Source organism: Culex pipiens, chromosome 3 (genome assembly GCF_016801865.2).
Source record: "Culex pipiens pallens isolate TS chromosome 3, TS_CPP_V2, whole genome shotgun sequence".
Taxonomy (NCBI): domain Eukaryota; kingdom Metazoa; phylum Arthropoda; class Insecta; order Diptera; family Culicidae; genus Culex; species Culex pipiens.
In genome coordinates this window covers 19,719,274-19,736,173 of record NC_068939.1, presented here as the reverse complement: position 1 = coordinate 19,736,173, position 16,900 = coordinate 19,719,274, and the positions used below count along the sequence as shown (strand labels likewise).

Genomic DNA, 16,900 nt, shown 5'->3' with positions numbered 1-16,900 from the left:
AAAAGTGTTCATATGTTTTGCCATCATTAGTTTCCAAAATATCTAAGTATTGACGAAAATTTCATTTTTTTGCGAAACATGCTAAATATGATGATTATGAATGCAGAAAAATGCATTTTAGATTGTTTTCTGTTGATTACACTTCTTTTTTCATGGAAATTTTGAAGTTTTTTGGATTTTTTTTTGTTTTGCCCCCTGATTTTTCAGACCATTTTTGAAGGGGGGGGGGGGGGGGGGGGGGTTTGCCATCATTAGTTTTCAAAATATCTAAGTATTGACGAAAATTTCATTTTTTTGCGAAACATGCTAAATATGATGATTATGAATGCAGAAAAATGCATTTTAGATTGTTTTCTGTTGATTACACTTCTTTTTCATGGAAATTTTGAAGTTTTTTGGAATTTTTTTTGTTTGCCCCCTGATTTTTCAGACCATTTTTGAAGGGGGTGGTGAGGGGGAGGGGGGGGGGGGGTTGACATAAGCTTTGAAAAATATTCGAAGTTAAAAACTTTTTTTTTTGTGTTAGCCTTACATTTTTATCTTGAACGCTGATTTTCGCATTCATCCTTCCGGCAATCATCTCCAACCCACTGAAAAGTTGCTCAAATATTAATTAAATTGCATCGCCACGCTGTTTTTGTTTGGCCCTCCTCCTGGGGGAGTCACTCCCTGTGCAATTGCTGTTTGTCTTTTTATTACGTTTTTCAGCACTGCTCCGCCACTTCCGGTCAAAACTTTCAGCAGGTTTAATTTTTGCGCTTTTCTGGTGTTGTTTGGTTTTGTGTCGCTCGAAATTTATATGCATTTGTTCAGCTCCTGAGGGGGGGCAAAACAAATTTGTCCTTTTATTGTTGTAGTGTTTTCCAGCTTCAACTAAATTAATTAATTGCGCTGCTGTTGTGTTCGATTGGATTTTAATTGAGTGCCGAGGCTGTTTGTGTCTAGGCGTGTGGGTGGTGGTGATGTTGGTGGGTGAAAGCCATGTTGTTGATTCGCTTGAATGGTTGGGCCCACGTTTATTGACAGATTTTCCGGTTTAATTGTACTGGATTATCCCCGGTTGTAGATTTTAGGATTGGAGAGCGCTTCGAAGGTTGCCGTTAAATGAAGTGTTGGCGGATATTTGGGCTGATTGAATTTAATGTCAAAATGCCAGGGACATGTGCCAAAATATAGGACAATTATGCTGGTTGGGAATTGAAAGCGGTAGGGAGTTGCTAAATGGAGGCTTTTCGAATGTAAAATTGCGATTTTTTTTGCTGAATGGTGCAATCATCGGTGGGAAGAAAATATCGTGAATTCAAACATTATTTGCGCGCGATTTGTTGAGCTTTCAAGTGGTTTTCGGAGTTAGTATTTCGATTCTCGATTTACAAATTTAGTCATGTTTTATGATGACATGGCGGCAGAGCGCATGGCTAGCAACAACTTTTTTTTTGTGGCGCGATTTTTGATCGTGTTTAAACATGGTATTTTTTTTTTAAACTAATGCTTTATATGCTAGCAAACGGCGCGCTTATCTAATCGAGCTTTTGTGCATGGTGGCGGATGTTCGGGAGCTTTCCATCTGATATTCCTCCATCTGACAGAATATCACGTACCTGGATTTGGAGCGGTAGAAGTGGTGGTGTGGTAGCAGAAGTAGTGTTTGGTGGTGGTTTGTGGAGGGTGAAGAATTTTTGAACACATTTTTTTTTGCATATTTTGGAGGACACACGATGGGGTGAGTTCATTTAATTTTGTTTTTGATGGGGAAAATTCAGTTTCGATCGGGTTGGATGTTGTTTTATTTTCGGATTTTCAAACAGACGTGATACGAGGGTGAAAAATAAGAAGAAAAAATGTTGAACGGGAGGGCAGTTAGACGGTCGAGATATCGATTAATTTTGAACGAACAAGTTTTTTTTTCAAAACGAAACGGAAAACGAGAACGAACGGCTGACTGCTGGCAAAAATTCTTCCGACTTACCTTGCTGGAAGGATGAGCGTTTCGAATTCCGTCGCCAGATGGCGCCGGATGATGTTCTTCGAGGGAGGAATGCCGAGTGCCGTGGCCATCGTGTCGCCGGAGAAGGACGGCTCCAGAACCACCAGGCCGCCGTGAACGCCGCTATCTGTTTGGGTGGGATTGGGAAAAGTTTAATTTGATGTTGAAAACTAATGTGAAACTAAAACATTTTAAAGTTGAATTGATAATGTTGTTTTCAACTCGACTTAGCACAAAAAATGGAATTGCGCAAAATAAGAAATTTAGAAAAATCAAATTTTTCGATATTTTTTTAAATGATCAAACATGGCATCTTTAGATTTTTTCTACTTTTTTATCCGTTTTTCGGAAAACTATGAATTTTTGGTAAAATTGGCAGTACTGCTAAATAAGATTTAACCATTTTTTGTCATCTAAACGTATCCAAAAAAAGAGATTTTTTAAAAATGGTTATTTTACGCAATTTAATATTTGGTGTGAAAAGGCGAAAATTTTGTTGAAAGGACTATTTTTTTCTGATAAGTCCTAAGCAATATTTATAACTTGATTGATTGATTGATTGATCAGAAAATTCGTTTTCAAGACACTGATTTTTGAATATTTAGAAAGCATTTTGAATGCATTTTCAAATTATTCAAGTAGCCCGAGACGAAAATACACATTTTAAAAGTATCGTTCATCTGTAATAAAAAATATTCAAGCGTCTTTTTTTTTTAATTCTGGAATTTTCAATAATGTCCGTATTTTTTCGAAAATACTCGAATGTTTATAATTAGCAAAATGGATTTTAAACGTATCAAAATTTGGCATGTATTTTAGCCTTATCAATTTTTTTTTTGTAAAATACTTAATCTTTCCCAAAAAAATAAATAAAAATAATCGGTATTTTGGGATTTTTTTAAAGTATTTTGAAAACAAAACTCTAAAAAAAGTAATTAATACGAAATGTTTCAACGTTTGTTACCCTATTGCGAATTAGAGAAATTTGAGTATTTTCTAAAAAAATACGGTATTAGGTGAGAATCTGAGTAACCTGCAACAAAAAATCTAATAAAGTAAAAATGCGAACGAAATTACGCTTCGCTTGCAAATTATGAAAATTTGAGTACTTACGAAAACTTCTGCATTTTGTGCAAAAAAAACTATAAAAATTAAATGCAATTTAAAAATTTGAGCGTTATCGAAAAAATACGATATTTTGTGATCAATTAAGTATTTAACAAAATAAAATATTCAAAAAAGTAAAACTTCTAACAACATTTCGCCCAAATAATTGCAAATAATGATAATTTGAGTATTTTTGGAATAATACGATATTCTGTGAAAAATTTAGTATTGTCCAAAAAATATTCATTTAAGTGAAAATGCCACCCATATGGCATATTATGAAAAATTGAGTATTTAAAAAAAAAAACAATATTTTGTAAAAAAAGTATTTTACAACAAATAAATCAATAAAGTTTAAAATGCATACAACATTTTGCTTCGTTTGATACCTATATTGTAAACTATAAAAAATGAGTATTTTCGATATTTTGAGAAATATTTAGTACATTACAAAAAATATTCAAAAATGTGAAAATGTAAACAAAGTTTCGCTTTTTTTGCTACCCATATTGCAAATTATCAAAATTAGAGTATTTTCGAAAAAAAACGATATTTTGTGAAAAAATTAGTATTTACATATTTTACAAATGAAATCTAGCTAAGTGAAAATGCATACGAAATTTCATTCCGCAAAATTTAAAAATGTCAGCACTTTCGAAAAAATATGTTCCCGAGCAGACAGAAATAACTTGGGAATTACAATTTTTGATATTTGAAAATACTAGGCCAATAACATTTTATGTTATTTATAACAAGATTTGTTTTTCGTCGTTATGATTTTTTTGTTTTTGGATTGTTATTGTAATAACAGACTAATAACATTTTTAGTTATTCTTTGAACAAATCTTTGTTATTATGTTATTATTTTTTGTTATTTTAACAACTAATCCGATCATCCCAATAACAGTTTGATGTATTCTTCCATAACAAAAAATGTTATTCAAAAGTTGTGTTGGCTGTCAACCAATATCAGACCAATAACAAATTTTGTAATGATAACATAAACTGTTATTAAATGGATTTTTCAAGAAAATTCCATAACACTTTCTGTTATTTTAACAGTATTTGTAATTGAAATGGCTTGAATTTAGTTATTACCGTCTGCCCGGGATATGTTGTGAAAATTTGAGTATCTTGCAAAAAAATCAAAAAAAGTTTTTTTCTGAAACAAATCAAATTTTGATTTCTTTTCAGTAAAGAGCATTTAAAGGACGTGCTAATTAACAACTCTAAGCATTTTAAAACTTGATAATTTATAAATTGATCGAGATCCGATTGAAAAACGGCTTTGTTTACAACTAGCGCTTAGGACCTTTAGGAAACTGAACCGTGATTGATCAAAACAAAGCCGTCTTGAGTCAGCTGACTTGGTCAGCTTTGAGTGACATCCCGGGCAGACGGTAGTAACAAAATTCGTGCCATTTCAATAACAAATACTGTTAAAATAACAAAAAGTGCTATGGCATATTCTTGCAAAATCATTTTCTGCATAAGAGTTTAATAACAGTTAATGCTATCATAACAAAATTTGTCCTTGGTCTGATATTGATTGAAAGCCAAAACAACTTTGGAATAACATTGTTTGTTATGGAAGAATACCTCCAACTGTTATTGGGATGATCGGATTAGTTGTTAAAATAACAAAAAATAATAACAAAGATTTGTTCGAAGAATAACTAAAAATGTTATTAGTCTGTTATTACAATAACAATCCAATAACAAAAAAATCATAACGACGAATAACAAATCTTGTTATAAATAACATAAAATGTTATTGGCCTAGTATTTTCAAATATCAAAAAATGTTATTCCCAAGTTATTTCTGTCTGCTCGGGATAGCACAATCAACCTCTCTGAGCCATTCGCTTTACTACCCGATTGGAGTGAGAGGTAGAGCAAAGAGAGAGTATTCAGTAGCGATTAATGTGGAAGTGAAAAACGATTGGAAACGGTCAGAGCAGTTTTTCTTTGCGTTCGATTTGTGATCGCGAGTTAATGAGTCTTTTTGGAACAATCAGGACCCTTGGTTAACAACCTTGATAGCGGCAAACGGTAGGAATTAATTTGCGTCTGCTCCGATTCGTGCTCACTAGTGAAATAATGGATTGCGAGTTATCAGGAACCTTGGTTGCGGGAATTTATTTTAGCTTCAGAGTAGCTCATTTTTTAAGAACCTTTAATCGTAGACGGAGTCGCTAAAACTTCTGAAAATTTAGTGTCGGAGCCGGCTAATTTTCATTGTATTGAAGTTGTTGTTGGAGTTATGCTACTCCTTCATAATGTTAACATCAACTGACTTTCATTCTGTTCCCAGTTTGGTTTTGGTTCAAATCGTTGAATGCTAAGGTAAGTTTCAAGGTTACTTCACATTGTAAAATTACTTTAGAAAGGTTACATTAAAAATCAAATACCTAGTACGTACCTTTCAAGTTGTCAGCGTACTCGCCCAGATCGATGGAGCGCGCCCAGCGGATGAACCGCTGGTTCGTCCACACGATCGGATCGGTGTCGACGTTCTCCGACTGGAGCCGCCGCATGGCCAGCGACTGCCGGTCGTACTTCATTATCCGGAGCACGTGGATTCCTGTGGAGTTCGGGAAGGTTTGTTTTGCCATGTGATCAAGGGTTTTGCTCCCGGGGTACTTACCGTGTACGATGCTGGCCTGGTGGAACTTGCGCGTCACGCCGAGATACTTTTCCAGCTCCTTCTTCGAGAGGGTGTCCAACATGCGGGCGTCCACCAGCGAGTGCATGAACGATTCCCCGTACTGTGGAAGACCAATGTCCGGAAGCCACTCGGAGGCGACCCAGCTGGAAGTGGGGAAAGGGAATTCGTGACAATTCATTTAACGAGGCTAGTTCGAGACTACTTACGTGTGACCCAGCTGCCCAATGGTCGGATACCGGACCAGCTCCGGACGGCGTTGCTCTTCGATGGCCAGCCGCAGCTTCTTCCGATGCATCGGATGGCTCGTGCCGAGGCCGCTTTCCAGTTCGGCATCGCTCAGTTCGAGCAGGACCTTGCCGCTCTTGACGTTTTCGGCGCATCGTGCACTGTACTGGGGCATACCGAGGGCAACCTCCAGCCAGGCCAGCACCTGGGAAGCCCTCCAACGTTCCATCGGCATCGAGGAGGCTTCCCGCAGCAGTCGTAGCTTTTCCGCGTAGCCTTCCTCGGTCAGCGGACTCCACTGGAAGTCGGTGGGTTCGGTTTCCGCCACCGGGTTGCTCTTGTTGCGGTTCCGGTTGCGGGCAAACACCCGCGATATACTGCCCCAGGTTCCGCCACGGCCTGTACGGCCCGTTAGGCTTGTTCCGGCACCACCAACGGCACCGGCAGCGCCAGTCTTGGATGATTGCGATGATTGAGATTGTTGCTGCTGCAGTCTTCTGGCAAAGGTTTGGTTCTCGTTCTCGATTGGGGAACCCAGCTGATCAACAGAACGGAAGGAGCTGGAAGGAGATTCGTTAGGAGATGTGGTTGGATCGAAGGGGGGGTTGCGTTACTTGGAAAGTGCGGTCGTATCAACTGATCGCGAGTAGGCCCCGGCGTTCAACGGCGAAAGCGTCGGACTTCGTTCCTTCGGTGTTCCGTCTGTGAGGGAGGAAGAATTGTTACAAGCGAGCGTCCGAAGGATGACATAACCTCACTTACATTGGTACATGTTGTGGTGGCTGGACACCAGCGACACACTGTCCGAGTCAACCTGTATGCAGGGTCCGTTCTCGCAGGGCCCGTCACTGAGGTTCAGATCTCCAGCGGCGCTCTCCCGATCGCTGCTTCCTGCAATAAGCTCTGGTGAGTGGACACAACGTGGCGTTAACTCGCTACATCATCGACTCGAGTTCAAGAAACTTACCTCTAACACCGGAATCGGCACTACACGAACCACGATCGCCAGGAGTTCCGCTGATGTTGGAGTATCCCCCAGTAGCCGTTTGAGTGTGGTTCAAGTGTCCCGACGGTGGCGTCAACGGAGCCGCCGATACCAAGCTTTCCTGGTCGGACATACAACCGGACAGTTGCCGCCGCGCTTCCTGCAGCTGTTCCTGGGTTCGCTGCAGCTGGATGTCGCGGGCGTTCAGCTGGGCCGCCAGCGCGATCGAACGTTCCGCCTCGTCACGGGCGTGCTTCAGCAGGGACCACCGCTCGCGTTCCCGCTCCGAGTTGTGCTTGGCGCTGCTCACCTCCGTTTCCCGTATTCGTTGCTCGAAGTTACGGATGAAATTCCTCAGTTCTTGCTCCTTGTCCTGGAGCGACGCGCACAGCTGCTTCACCTGGGACAGCAGGTCGGACTTGTCCGAACGGAGCTTTTTGCGCTCCAGCTTGAGACCTGTAATTTGTACTTTCTGTAGACTTCCGGGCAAGTTTGTAGTACACCCACAGTACTCAAAATTGTGTTCATTTATTCTTTGAAACTGTTTTGTCTAGTATAATGGGCAATAACAAAACAGAATAGTTGTGATGGCCGATACTGTAAAGGCACGACTGGCCGTTTTTTTTGCCATTTTTGTAATTTTTGTCATTTTTGTCATTTTTGTGATTTTTGTCATTTTTGTCATTTTTGTCATTTTTGTCATTTTTGTCATTTTTGTCATTTTTGTCATTTTTGTCAATTTTATCATTTTTGTTATTTTTGTTATTTTTGTCATTTTTGTCATTTTTGTCATTTTTGTCATTTTTATCATTTTTGTCATTTTTGTCATTTTTGTCATTTTTGTCATTTTTGTCATTTTTGTCATTTTTGTCATTTTTGTCATTTTTGTCATTTTTGTAATTTTTGTCATTTTTGTAATTTTTGTCATTTTTGTCATTTTTGTCATTTTTGTCATTTTTGTCATTTTTGTCATTTTTGTCATTTTTGTCATTTTTGTCATTTTTGTCATTTTTGTCATTTTTGTCATTTTTGTCATTTTTGTCATTTTTGTCATTTTTGTCATTTTTGTCATTTTTGTCATTTTTGTCATTTTTGTCATTTTTGTCATTTTTGTTATTTTTGTCATTTTTGTCATTTTTGTCATTTTTGTCATTTTTGTCATTTTTGTCATTTTTGTCATTTTTGTCATTTTTGTCATTTTTGTCATTTTTGTCAATTTTATCATTTTTGTTATTTTTGTTATTTTTGTCATTTTTGTCATTTTTGTCATTTTTGTCATTTTTGTCATTTTTGTCATTTTTGTCATTTTTGTCATTTTTGTCATTTTTGTCATTTTTGTCATTTTTGTCATTTTTGTCATTTTTGTCATTTTTGTCATTTTTGTCATTTTTGTTATTTTTGTCATTTTTGTCATTTTTGTCATTTTTATCATTTTTGTCATTTTTGTCATTTTTGTCATTTTTGTCATTTTTGTCATTTTTGTCATTTTTGTCATTTTTGTCATTTTTGTCATTTTTGTCATTTTTGTCATTTTTGTCATTTTTGTCATTTTTGTCATTTTTGTCATTTTTGTCATTTTTGTCATTTTTGTTATTTTTGTCATTTTTGTCATTTTTGTCATTTTTGTCATTTTTGTCATTTTTGTCATTTTTGTCATTTTTGTCATTTTTGTCATTTTTGTCATTTTTGTCATTTTTGTCATTTTTGTCATTTTTGTCATTTTTGTCATTTTTGTCATTTTTGTCATTTTTGTCATTTTTGTCATTTTTGTCATTTTTGTCATTTTTGTGATTTTTGTCATTTTTGTCATTTTTGTCATTTTTGTCATTTTTGTCATTTTTGTCATTTTTGTCATTTTTGTCATTTTTGTCATTTTTGTCATTTTTGTTATTTTTGTCATTTTTGTCATTTTTGTCATTTTTGTCATTTTTGTCATTTTTATCATTTTTGTCATTTTTGTCATTTTTGTCATTTTTGTCATTTTTGTCATTTTTGTCATTTTTGTCATTTTTGTCATTTTTGTCATTTTTGTAATTTTTGTCATTTTTGTCATTTTTGTCATTTTTGTCATTTTTGTCATTTTTGTCATTTTTGTCATTTTTGTCATTTTTGTCATTTTTGTCATTTTTGTCATTTTTGTCATTTTTGTCATTTTTGTCATTTTTGTCATTTTTGTCATTTTTGTCATTTTTGTCATTTTTGTCATTTTTGTCATTTTTGTCATTTTTGTCATTTTTGTCATTTTTGTCATTTTTGTCATTTTTGTCATTTTTGTCATTTTTGTCATTTTTGTCATTTTTGTCATTTTTGTCATTTTTGTCATTTTTGTCATTTTTGTCATTTTTGTCATTTTTGTCATTTTTGTCATTTTTGTCATTTTTGTCATTTTTGTCATTTTTGTCATTTTTGTCATTTTTGTCATTTTTGTCATTTTTGTCATTTTTGTCATTTTTGTCATTTTTGTCATTTTTGTCAATTTTACAATTTTTGTCATTTTTGTCATTTTTGACAATTTTGTCAATTTTGTCAATTTTGACAATTTTGCCAATTTTGTCATTTTTGTCATTTTTGTCATTTTTGTCATTTTGTCATTTTTGTCATTTTTGTCATTTTTGTCATTTTTGTCATTTTTGTCATTTTTGTCATTTTTGTCATTTTTGTCATTTTTGTCATTTTTGTCATTTTTGTCATTTTTGTCATTTTTGTCATTTTTGTCATTTTTGTCATTTTTGTCATTTTTGTCATTTTTGTCATTTTTGTCATTTTTGTCATTTTTGTCATTTTTGTCATTTTTGTCATTTTTGTCATTTTTGTAATTTTTGTCAATTTTACAATTTTTGTCATTTTTGACAATTTTGTCAATTTTGTAAATTTTGCCAATTTTGCCAATTTTGACAATTTTGTCATTTTTTGTAATTTTTGTAATTTTGTCATTTTTGTAATTTTGTATTTTTGTCATCTTTGTCAATTTTGCAATTTTTGTCATTTTTGTCATTTTTGTCAATTTTGACATTTTTGTCAATTTTGACAATTTTGTCAATTTTGACAATTTTGACAATTTTGACAATTTTGACAATTTTGACAATTTTGAAAATTTTGAAAATTTTGACAATTTTGACAATTTTGGCAATTTTGACAATTTTGAAAATTGTGACAATTTTGACAATTTTGACAATTTTGACAATTTTGACAATTTTGACAATTTTGACAATTTTGACAATTTTGACAATTTTGACAATTTTGACAATTTTGACAATTTTGACAATTTTGACAATTTTGACAATTTTGACAATTTTGACAATTTTGACAATTTTGACAATTTTGACAATTTTGACAATTTTGACAATTTTGACAATTTTGACAATTTTGACAATTTTGACAATTTTGACAATTTTGACAATTTTGAAAATTTTGACAATTTTGACAATTTTGACAATTTTGACAATTTTGACAATTTTGACAATTTTGACAATTTTGACAATTTTGACAATTTTGACAAATTTGACAATTTTGACAATTTTGACAATTTTGACAATTTTGACAATTTTGACAATTTTGACAATTTTGACAATTTTGACAATTTTGACAATTTTGACAATTTTGACAATTTTGACAATTTTGACAATTTTGACAATTTTGACAATTTTGACAATTTTGACAATTTTGACAATTTTGAAAATTTTGAAAATTTTGAACATTGAACAAAACACTTTGTACATTTTGAACATTTTTTAACATTTTTTACATTTTTAAAATTTTTAACATTTTTAACATTTTTAACATTTTTAACATTTTTAACATTTTTAACATTTTTAACATTTTTAACATTTTTAACATTTTTAACATTTTTAACATTTTTAACATTTTTAACATTTTTAACATTTTTAACATTTTTAACATTTTTAACATTTTTAACATTTTTAACATTTTTAACATTTTTAACATTTTTAACATTTTTAACATTTTTAACATTTTTAATCTTTTTAACATTTTTAACATTTTTAACATTTTTAACATTTTTAACATTTTTAACATTTTTAACATTTTTAACATTTTTAACATTTTTAACATTTTTAACATTTTTAACATTTTTAACATTTTTAACATTTTTAACATTTTAAACATTTTAAACATTTTTAACATTTTTAACATTTTTAACATTTTTAACATTTTTAACATTTTTAACATTTTTAACATTTTTAACATTTTTAACATTTTTAACATTTTTAACATTTTTAACATTTTTAACATTTTTAACATTTTTAACATTTTTAACATTTTTAACATTTTTAACATTTTTAACATTTTTAACATTTTTAACATTTTATCGATTATTGATATGTCAAAGGTCGAAGGATCAATTCTCGTTAAAGACACTTTTTTTTTTGTCAGGTGAACTGTGAGCGTATTGTTCGACCTTTCAAAAAACATTCAAGACAAACTTACTCTGAATCAGCTCCTTCGATATCCGCAGCTCGTTCTCGAGCTTCTCGACCCGGCCGCCACTGTCGTCGGTCGAGTGCGCGTCGAAGCTGTTGCTGTCGGACAGCAGCGGGTCGACGCCGCCGACGGCCCCGTCCGGCGAGTTGGCGAGCAGCTTTTTCAGCCGCGTGATCTCCGCCGTCAGCCGCTCGTTCTCGTGCCGGATCTTGGTCGTTTGAGGCGACGCTGGGAACGAAATTAAATCGGTAATTAATATTCAAATCATTTGACGTTTCAACGTTTACCCAAATCCTTGACGCCATTTTTGAACAGGTTGTCCCCCGCGTTATCTCCGCTCTGATCCTTACTGCCGGTACTGCTGCGTTCACTCTGGGTGGGCGATGTTTGCGCAGGTTGTTGGCTGCCAGAGTTTAATTTCGAGCCAATTGATTCTTCCGGCCCCGGTGGACTCGTTGCGCTTCCGCCCGCCGACGCTGCCACCTCGTTGGAGGACGTCCGCGCGGCATTGTTTTCGTTGCTACTGCTGCTGGTACTGGGACCGGGCCCGCTCGGCGTTGTGCTGGAATCGCTGCTACTGTTGTTGGATTTATTGCCCCCGATGAAGGTCGTGGCCGGGGCGGACGTGGGCGTTCCGGCCGATTCGAACGCTTTCGGCAGGGGTTTGGCATTGTCCAGCGACAGGATCGGCCGGAACGTGCGGACACCGGTGACGGGCGGGGCGGCCGTCTTATCTGCCGTGTCCAGTGAACGGGTTTTCTGAAAAGAGAAAGGGAAACAATTGATATCACAAACTCGGCAATCTGGTTCTGATGGGTGGTGACGACAGATGGCGCTGTTTTGCAGTACAAGTTTGCTCGCCGTGCTGCATACATAAAGGGGCTTTCCTGTGTCTGAATGCGGGCAAGCTGGGCCATATTGAACGGGTTATGCGCAATTTCCAGAACAATAAAATCCCACCTGATGAAAATCGCTCAGTTTGGTCAGGGCCGAAAACTATGACCACGCGGACCCGGGATCATACCGTTGAGATGGAGGTGGATTGCATCGGAGCCGCAAACCGCAAGCTGGTAGTTTTCGGTTGGATAGAGTTTCTGGTTCATTGAAAATTCATAAACATACGACCGGTTTCGGTGCAGGTGACTCTTCAAGAATTCGGTAAATTTCAGTTTTTTTTTTAATATTTGTTCTTTTAATATCATTAACAAATAAGATGTATTGATTAGAGAATTAAATTGATTTCCCAATCAGAACAAACAACAAATGCAAAAAAAAAAATTACAGGAAGAGCAAACTGAACAACACTTTTCCCGGAGAATCACTCACCAGCAACCGCGGAACGGCCACCACCGTGCCAGGATCTGATGAAAACCTTGCGCTTGCAAAACTAGGTCACCAAAGAGAGCCCACCGTTGATTGGCGTGTGTCCGCGTGTGGGATTATCTTACACCAAACAGAAATAAAAAAAATAAATAAAACTTTTTGATGTTACCACAAATTGGGAGGCCATTTCGTGTTAAACACTCGCCATTATGCTTAATCGTGCTGGCCGGAAAATTGTCCGCACCTTTCTCTCGTGACGTTAATTTCGGGGGCAGGTCGTTATTTGAACAACCGGAGCCATTTTCTTCCTCTCGGACAAACATCGGTCCGTTTTTCGGTCCGCTCGAATGGGTCCTCCGGCAGAGGCCATTCTCGTTTCGGCCATAACTCAGGAAACTACTGGTGTGACGACCTAATTAATGCTAATTTTGCTCCATTTGTAGTGCAATTATTGGGATCTGAGAGCGAATCGTTCGTCCGTTGGAGTGGAACGAAGTTGAATGGGAGGGCCTTCGAGGGCTGATGTTCGTGGTTGGTGGGTCGTTGGATTTAGTGATGTCCGTTGGACCGGAAGACACCGTTGGCCTGCGGGGTCTCACTAGCAGGTTGTTATCGGGGAAATAGAGCGAATGGCTGTTTAACTATAGCCCATTCATCTGGTGGGCAGGTATTGCCGTTGGCAACGTTTCGATAGATAATAAATAAATCCTGGATTTTCCAAATTGGTCAACTTTACATACACAACACGTATACATTTGTTGAAAAAAAGTACAATAAAGTTGAAAATGGTTAAATAAGAAAATAGAGCGATTCTCTACGAAATCGGTCTTTTTTCTTAAATTTTAATTTTTGTATTTTTTAATCCGACTGCCTTCGGTATGCCCAAAAAAGCCACTTTGCATCATTAGTTTGTCCATATAATTTTCCATACAAATTTGGCAGCTGGCCATACAACAATGATGTAGAAAAATTCAAATCTGTATCTTTTGAAGGAATTTTTTGATCGATTTGGTGTCTTCGGCAAAGTTTTAGGTATGGATATGGACTACACTGAAAAAAAATAATACACGGATAAAAAAGAAAATTTGGTGATATTTTATTAAACTTTTTGTAACTAAAACCTAATTTGCAAAAAAAAAAATATTTTAATTTTTTTTGATATGTGGGTAATTAACCGCCAACTCACACAGCAGTTGCCCCGACCCCTCTTTGATTTGCGTGAAACTTTGTCCTAAGGGGTAACTTTTGTCCCTGATCACGAATCCGAGGTCCGTTTTTTGATATCTCGTGACGGAGGGACGGTACGACCCCTTCCATTTTTGAACATGCGAAAAAAGAGGTGTTTTTCAATAATTTACAGCCAGAAACGGTGATGAGATAGAAATTTGGTGTCAAAGGGACTTTTATGTAAAATTAGACGCTCGATTTGATGGCGTACTCAGAATTCCGAAAAAACGTATTTTTCATCGAAAAAAACACTAAAAAAGTTTTAAAAATTCTCCCATTTTCCGTTACTCGACTGTAAAATTTTTTGGACCTGTCATTTTATGGGAAATTTAATGTACTTTTCGAATCTACATTGACCCAGAAGGGTCATTTTTTCATTTAGAACAAAATTTTTCATTTTAAAATTTCGTGTTTTTTCTAACTTTGCAGGGTTATTTTTTAGAGTGTAACAATGTTCTACAAAGTTGTAGAACAGACAATTACAAAAATTTTGATATATAGACATAAGGGGTTTGCTCATATACATCACGAGTTATCGCGATTTTACGAAAAAAAGTTTTGAAAAAACTAATTATTGAAAATCGGACCATTAGTTGCTGAGATATCGACATTAGAAAATGGTGTGTTGTTAGGGTGGGACTTAGAAAACATCAATTTTCCTGATTTTAAACCTTTGCATGGCAATATCTCAGCAACTAAGGGTCGTATCAACAAATTTCAAAAGTGCAAAATATAGAGAATTTTCTCAGCTATTCAATAAATTTTTTTTTCAAAACTGGGCAAACATGTGCACTTATTTTTAAAAAGGAAAAACTTTGACTATTTTCAAAAAAGTCACCTAAAAATGGATTTAACTTGAAAACGGTGCACTATATCAAAATTTCACTTAAGTACTTTTTAATTGCAAATTTAAATTTACATCCAAAAAACAATTTTTTTTACGACCAATTTTTCGATTTTTTGAAAAAATCAGTATTGATTCAAAAATTCATAACTCGCTCAAAGATTTTTTGCACAACCTGGAAATTTCTGAAAAGTTGGCATTTGATGTCCTCTAAAACATATCAAAAAATTAAAAAATTAAAAATAGTGTTTTTTTGCAGATCAAGTTTTAGTGACAAAAACTTAAATAAAAATCACCAAAAATTTTTTTACCGTGTATCATTTTTTTCCAGTGTAGTCCATATCCATACCTACAGCTTTGCCCAAGACACCAAATCGATCAAAAAATTCCTTCAAAAGATACAGATTTTTGAATTTTCATACATCATTTTTGTATGGCCAGCTGCCAAATTTGTATGGAAAATTATATGGACAAACTAATGATGCAAAATGGCTCCTTGGGGCATACCGAAGGCACCAAAAAAAGTTTCAGTCGGATTAAAAAATACAAAAAAAATCGAATGACCGAAATCTGAGAGAACTGCTCAATATCTATACTTTATTTCAAAGCTTTCCTCGTGATCTTCTGATTACTTTTTATTTTTACGGTAGTCAGGCTTGTACGTGTGTCAAACGCGTCAATGACCATCTAAGTCATGACGAAAAGTAGTACGATACACGAAAATGCTAGTTTTTTAAGGACTTTGAAATGAATTTTCGTAAGATTCACGATAAACCTCCTTCTCGTGCATGAAATTAAGCCCTATAATGGACGATGAAAAGGCAAGTTTAAACTTCTATATTATCTCGCAAGATTGTTAGTCGATAGAATTATCGTCGATAACTTTATCGTCTTACGATAACGATAATGGTTATCGTTATCGTCGGGATGATAACGATAATCTATCGTTATCGTTATTCCGATAATTCTATAGACGATGATCTTATCACCGATAACGGACGATAACTCATTTTTTAAATCTTTCTGAAATTGGCTTAATCCATCAACTTCATGTAAAATTTTCAATGCATTTGCTTAGAATATATTTTTGATAATGTAGTAAGTTTCAAAGCATAATTACAAAAAAATCACAAAATACCGTATTTTTTTGAAAATACCCAAATTTTCATAATTTGCTATATAAGTATCATTATTCACAAAACACCATTTTTTTTCGAAAATACTAAAATTTTTGTAATTCGCAATATAGGTATCAAACGATTCGAAATTTTGCATGCATCTTCAATGTTTTAGAGTTTTTTGTATGCAATTTTAAAATTTTCACAAAATACCGTATTTTCTCGAAATACTAAAATTTCTATTATTCACAATTTGGATATCAAACGATTCGAAATTTTGCTTGCATTTTCACTGTTGTATAGTTTGTCGAATAAAATACTAAAATTTTCTTAAAATACAGTATTTTTCAAAAATACTCAAATTTTTATAATTCGTAATATAGGTATCAAACGATTTGGAATTTTGCATGAATTTTATACTGTTTTAGAGTTTTTTAATGAAATAATAAAATTTTCACAAAATACCGTATTTTCTCGAAATACTAAAATTTCTATAATTCACAATTTGGATTTCAAACGATTTGAAATTTTGCTTGCATTTTTACTGTTGTATAGTTTGTCGAATAAAATACTAAAATTTTCTTAAAATACAGTATTTTCTCAAAAATACTTAAATTTTTTTAATTCGTAGTATGGGTATCAAACGATTTGGAATTTTGCATGAATTTTATACTGTTTTAGAGTTTTTTTTAAAGAAATAATAAAATTCTCAAAATACCGTATTTTCTCGAAAATACTAATTTTTTTAAAATTCGCAATAAATTAACTTTATACTGTTTTAGAGTTTTTTTTTTACCGGATTTTTTCGAAAATATTCAATTTTTGATAATGCGCAATATGGGTGACGAACAATTTAAAATTTTGCTTGCATTCACTGTTTTAGATTTTTTTGAGTACTTCATTCAATACGCTAAAACAGTGAAAATGCTGGTTAAAAAAACGGTATTTTGTGAAAATTTGAGTATTTCATTCAAAA

General features: G+C 34.3%; 2 protein-coding genes across 9 annotated transcripts in view; both read right to left on the bottom strand.

Moving 5' to 3' along the window:
• The window catches only part of LOC120412866 (60S ribosomal protein L28), a 510,937-nt gene that overhangs the window by 241,953 nt on the left and 252,084 nt on the right, over positions 1–16,900 (bottom strand). The gene's annotated exons all lie outside the window — the stretch shown is intronic.
• The window catches only part of LOC120422922 (kazrin-like), a 225,603-nt gene that overhangs the window by 92,941 nt on the left and 115,762 nt on the right, over positions 1–16,900 (bottom strand). For 7 of the 8 annotated variants that reach the window (XM_039586501.2, XM_039586502.2, XM_052710456.1 and 4 more), the window contains 9 exons: positions 11,700–12,171; positions 11,419–11,640; positions 6,955–7,428; positions 6,750–6,890; positions 6,602–6,689; positions 5,969–6,547; positions 5,742–5,905; positions 5,517–5,678; positions 1,970–2,114 (listed from right to left, as the gene is read on the bottom strand). In XM_039586501.2, coding sequence (XP_039442435.1) covers positions 1,970–2,114; positions 5,517–5,678; positions 5,742–5,905; positions 5,969–6,547; positions 6,602–6,689; positions 6,750–6,890; positions 6,955–7,428; positions 11,419–11,640; positions 11,700–12,171 — 2,447 coding nt within the window. The remainder of the gene's footprint in view (positions 1–1,969; positions 2,115–5,516; positions 5,679–5,741; positions 5,906–5,968; positions 6,548–6,601; positions 6,690–6,749; positions 6,891–6,954; positions 7,429–11,418; positions 11,641–11,699; positions 12,172–16,900) is intronic. The other variant, XM_039586497.2, reaches the window with a different exon arrangement.